Genomic DNA, 3,525 nt, shown 5'->3' with positions numbered 1-3,525 from the left:
TATTGTTGTAAAAAATAAATTTTTATTAAAAATATTTATAAGTCGTACAAAAAATAAAAAATAAAAATTATTTATAATTACGATTTCAATGGCATAGCCCTAGATTGCCAGACACAGCAGCTGTGAAACAAAACTTATATCAACTCAAGAAGAGTGGAGGAGGAAGAATGGAGGTTGGACGAGGGGTTGAGAGGGGGAAAGATGGAGGAGGACATCCCAGAGGAGATCCCCCTCAGGGAAGAGGCGGAGGCGGTGGCAGCCAGAGGAACACAAAAGACCTAGCAAAACCCTAGCAGAGAGTTTTTTTGTCTCGTACATTATCTTTTCTTCTTCCTGAGCTGGAGGTCGCTGACCAGAGCAGGTTTTTAAATGACAAAGCCCATTGATTTTCTAAGATTACTTAATGTTGTAGATGTTGAATTTTCTTCATATAAGGCTTGATCAACTACATATTATCACAAGAATCACCAGTAATTGAAACAAAAAAGGAAGAATGAGTGATCAGAAACCAATGAGAATCATTCTAGTTCATGGCTCCAGCCATGGCGCTTGGTGTTGGTATAAGGTGATGGCTTGTCTTCTATCAAAGGGATATTCAGTGAAAGCTATTGATCTTGCTGCTTATGGTGCTGATTCGAGAAAAATTCCTGAAGACGTCTCCACCTTCGATGATTAGAATAGCGATGCGGAAGGTGCAGATGGGACGAAGGCGCCGATGGGAGATTTTAGTAATTTTCTCCTTCGAAACAGCGGAACGCAAGCGGACCGCGGGAGGCATTGGAAGGTCCCGGGAAGCAGCTCTCTGCCGCGAATTTTTTCTAACGCCGCTCTGCCGCAATGCCCCAAACCACTATTTGATAACTTTTTATAAAGTACCGCAGCAGTGACGCCGTCCCAAACGCACCCTTAGGCTAAAATAATTTTTTAGTAAACCCTGTATTAAAAAATGTACTTGAAAAACTAGTAAAAAAAATTTGTCAAATGAAGCCTAAGCATCCTTTCATTTTCCGATAAGATTTTGCATTGAAATTTGATATTAATTTGCAGTTAACAATATATAATAATTTTGAATGCGATCCACATATATATTCGAACAGCTTGAAGACTCGGGTTTGACGGCCACAACTAAGCCGTACTAATCTGCTCACGCCATATTCAACGCAAATCCCAAAAAGGAAACCAGCAGTTGGCGGGGATCACCACGACCACGACCTTAACGGCTATACTTCTCTTTCTTAGTAGATCAGACGGCTGAGAAACCGCAGATGGTTCTCCGTACGATAAATCATGCATGGGATCATGGTACCGGCCGGACGAGCCAGCAGGCGGCAGACCGTGTGGAAATCATTTTCCCTCCCCAACTTATCCTCTCTCTCTCTCCCATAATTAACGAAATAAATAAATTAATAAAATAATTCCATATTTGAGCAGTTTTACTTTACAGTTTACACACTAATCTTTTAAATTTTGCATTCATGTATAAAGATGGAGACATCCTAAAATAGAGAATTTTCTAAAATATTTTATTTTTTATATGATCAAATGGTATCTAGCTTTTATTTTTTTATTTTATTTGAACTTTAATAAACTAATTTTAAAATTAATATAATATAAAATTTTATATGCAATATTAATGTTAAAATAAATTCTATAATTTGTAATACGGTATTAGGATAATCTTATGCGATCATTCACATTTCTAACGCTTAAATCTCCACCTTTCCTTTCCGTCACGAGTGACGAAACGGGCGAACGACACGTGCGCCGAATGTTGACCACAAACGAGGGGAGAGAGGCCGAGAGATCCATAAATATTGGAGTAGCGTCCTTTTTGTTCCACAGAAAAGAAGATTAAGGAAAAAAAAAAGGGAAGAAAGAAAACCCTAGAGGGAGCGTCATAACCAGAAGGGACGAAGTGAAACCCTAGAAGAAAGAAGAAGATCGGATCTATATTGTTTTTACTAACAATTTCTTTTCTCCTTCTTGATCGATGAGAGTTTGCTGACAGAAGAGAGTGAGCACACAACGATGAAGACTGCATCGATGAATGCCGTTCGCGTTGCGTGCTCACTTCTCTACCTGTCAGCCACAGCTACCTCTGTCATTTTTTTCTTTTCTTTTGATCTGCTTTAGCTTTACTGAAAAAGGAGAAGACAAAGGATGGTCGACGGTCAGGCTTAAGCACCAAGTGTCAGATCAGTTGCTGATCAACTTCGGCGCTTCTGTGCACGTCTTCTCTCCGCAGGTTCCCAAGAAGATGGCTAAGACTCGGTCGCCTGGTTCCGAGGTCGAGCTCCTACTTGAGGTGACCGTGGAATAGTTTTAAACTTTTAATTATTTTATTTCCATTTTTTTTTAGGTTTACGAGATGAGAACAAAGATAGATATTTTTTGATAAGGGGTTTATGAATTTGAAAGATGGAAGAGGTAAAATTATGTTGGGGTGGAGAAGAAAGAGATCAGGCGGCGTTGCTTTTGAGATGGAGAAGGATATGCACTTTTTTTGGCCCGAACAACGAGAGGATAGACTGTGATTTGTACCTCTCCTCTGCTCTCCCATGCGGCCGGATTTAACGGAAACCACTGTTGACCGTTCGTTCTTTTTGTCTTAATTCGTTTCTTCCTCTTCTTCATCTCCTTCTTCCTTTTTTTTTTCTTCCATTTTCGTTATAATTTTTTCAGTAGATCTGATGTGCTTACATGGAAGATAAGAATTGATATCGTCATTAAGGTTTGATACTATGATGTAACCTTAAGAAAAACCCTAGGCTGAGCTCTCCATCTCACTATCCCTTCTCTCCCATCTTTCTCTTACCATCTATTGCTTCTCTTTGCAGACATGACTTTCACCATGAAGCTGGAAGAGGAAACGGAATCTGAGTAAGCTACACATGGGTTATGGGAGGTTAGATCTTACGACTATCTTCTATATATCTTTATTCTCTTAGCTGTAGTGATAGGACTCATATATGCAGCTTGCTTGTCGTTTGTTGCGTGTTATAAGTTATTAGTTGAGTTGATTTCTTCTTGTTCTTCTTCTGTACATTTTTCCCTACGTCTTGGAGTATATGATTGATTAAGGCTCTCTAGAGCTTCTGGTATTCTATGTCCGTAGAAGCTTCAACCTTTCTTTCTTGCTTTCTTTTTATAGTTGGATTTGAACTTCTGACCTCTTTATTTGAAGAGGATAGACAATACCTCTTTCTTGGAAGCCTCACTTACATTTGCGTAATTAATTAGGGTCATTTATACGTTTATGGAAAAGGATAGACTTATCTAGCTTTCTTACGGAGTGTTTATAAGATGCCAGGAATTTTACTGGGAGGAAATGAAAAAAAAAAAAAAAAGTTCAAATGTAGTGAGATCTCATTTTTTGGCTGAAAGGCTTCAAATGGAGATTCCATGCTTTAATTTAGAGAGATCTAACAATTAGCATGTGATTAGTTGTATGATTAAATTAAATATGTATTGATAAAATTTTTTTGGCTTTATATGAAGTTGCAATATATGATCTTTCAGTGTTTA

The 3,525-nt window shown here is 38.3% G+C and overlaps 1 protein-coding gene across 1 annotated transcript; it reads left to right on the top strand.

Annotated features, from left to right (window-relative positions):
• The first annotated feature begins 1,865 nt into the window (after positions 1–1,865).
• On the top strand, positions 1,866–2,740 carry LOC110093427. Its single transcript, XM_028698045.1, has 2 exons — positions 1,866–2,305; positions 2,419–2,740. Exons 1-2 carry the CDS (start codon positions 2,048–2,050, stop codon positions 2,572–2,574), a joined length of 414 nt encoding a protein of 137 aa, XP_028553878.1. The 5' UTR covers positions 1,866–2,047; the 3' UTR covers positions 2,575–2,740.
• Positions 2,741–3,525: the final 785 nt, after the last annotated feature.

This window comes from Dendrobium catenatum, unplaced genomic scaffold, assembly GCF_001605985.2.
Source record: "Dendrobium catenatum unplaced genomic scaffold, ASM160598v2 fragScaff_scaffold_1038, whole genome shotgun sequence".
In the NCBI taxonomy this organism is placed as follows: Eukaryota; Viridiplantae; Streptophyta; class Magnoliopsida; order Asparagales; family Orchidaceae; genus Dendrobium; species Dendrobium catenatum.
Note: the sequence above shows the minus strand (reverse complement) of the source record. Positions and strands in the feature narration are given on the sequence as shown.

Excerpts from the sequence above, each read along its gene's own strand:
- LOC110093427 (XM_028698045.1), top strand. The coding sequence starts at position 2,048 with ATGCCGTTCGCGTTGCGTGCTCACTTCTCTACCTGTCAGCCACAGCTA. Across the intron at positions 2,306-2,418 it reads AGGTCGAGCTCCTACTTGAG|ATGGAAGAGGTAAAATTATG; the intron begins GTGACCGTGGAA and ends TGAATTTGAAAG.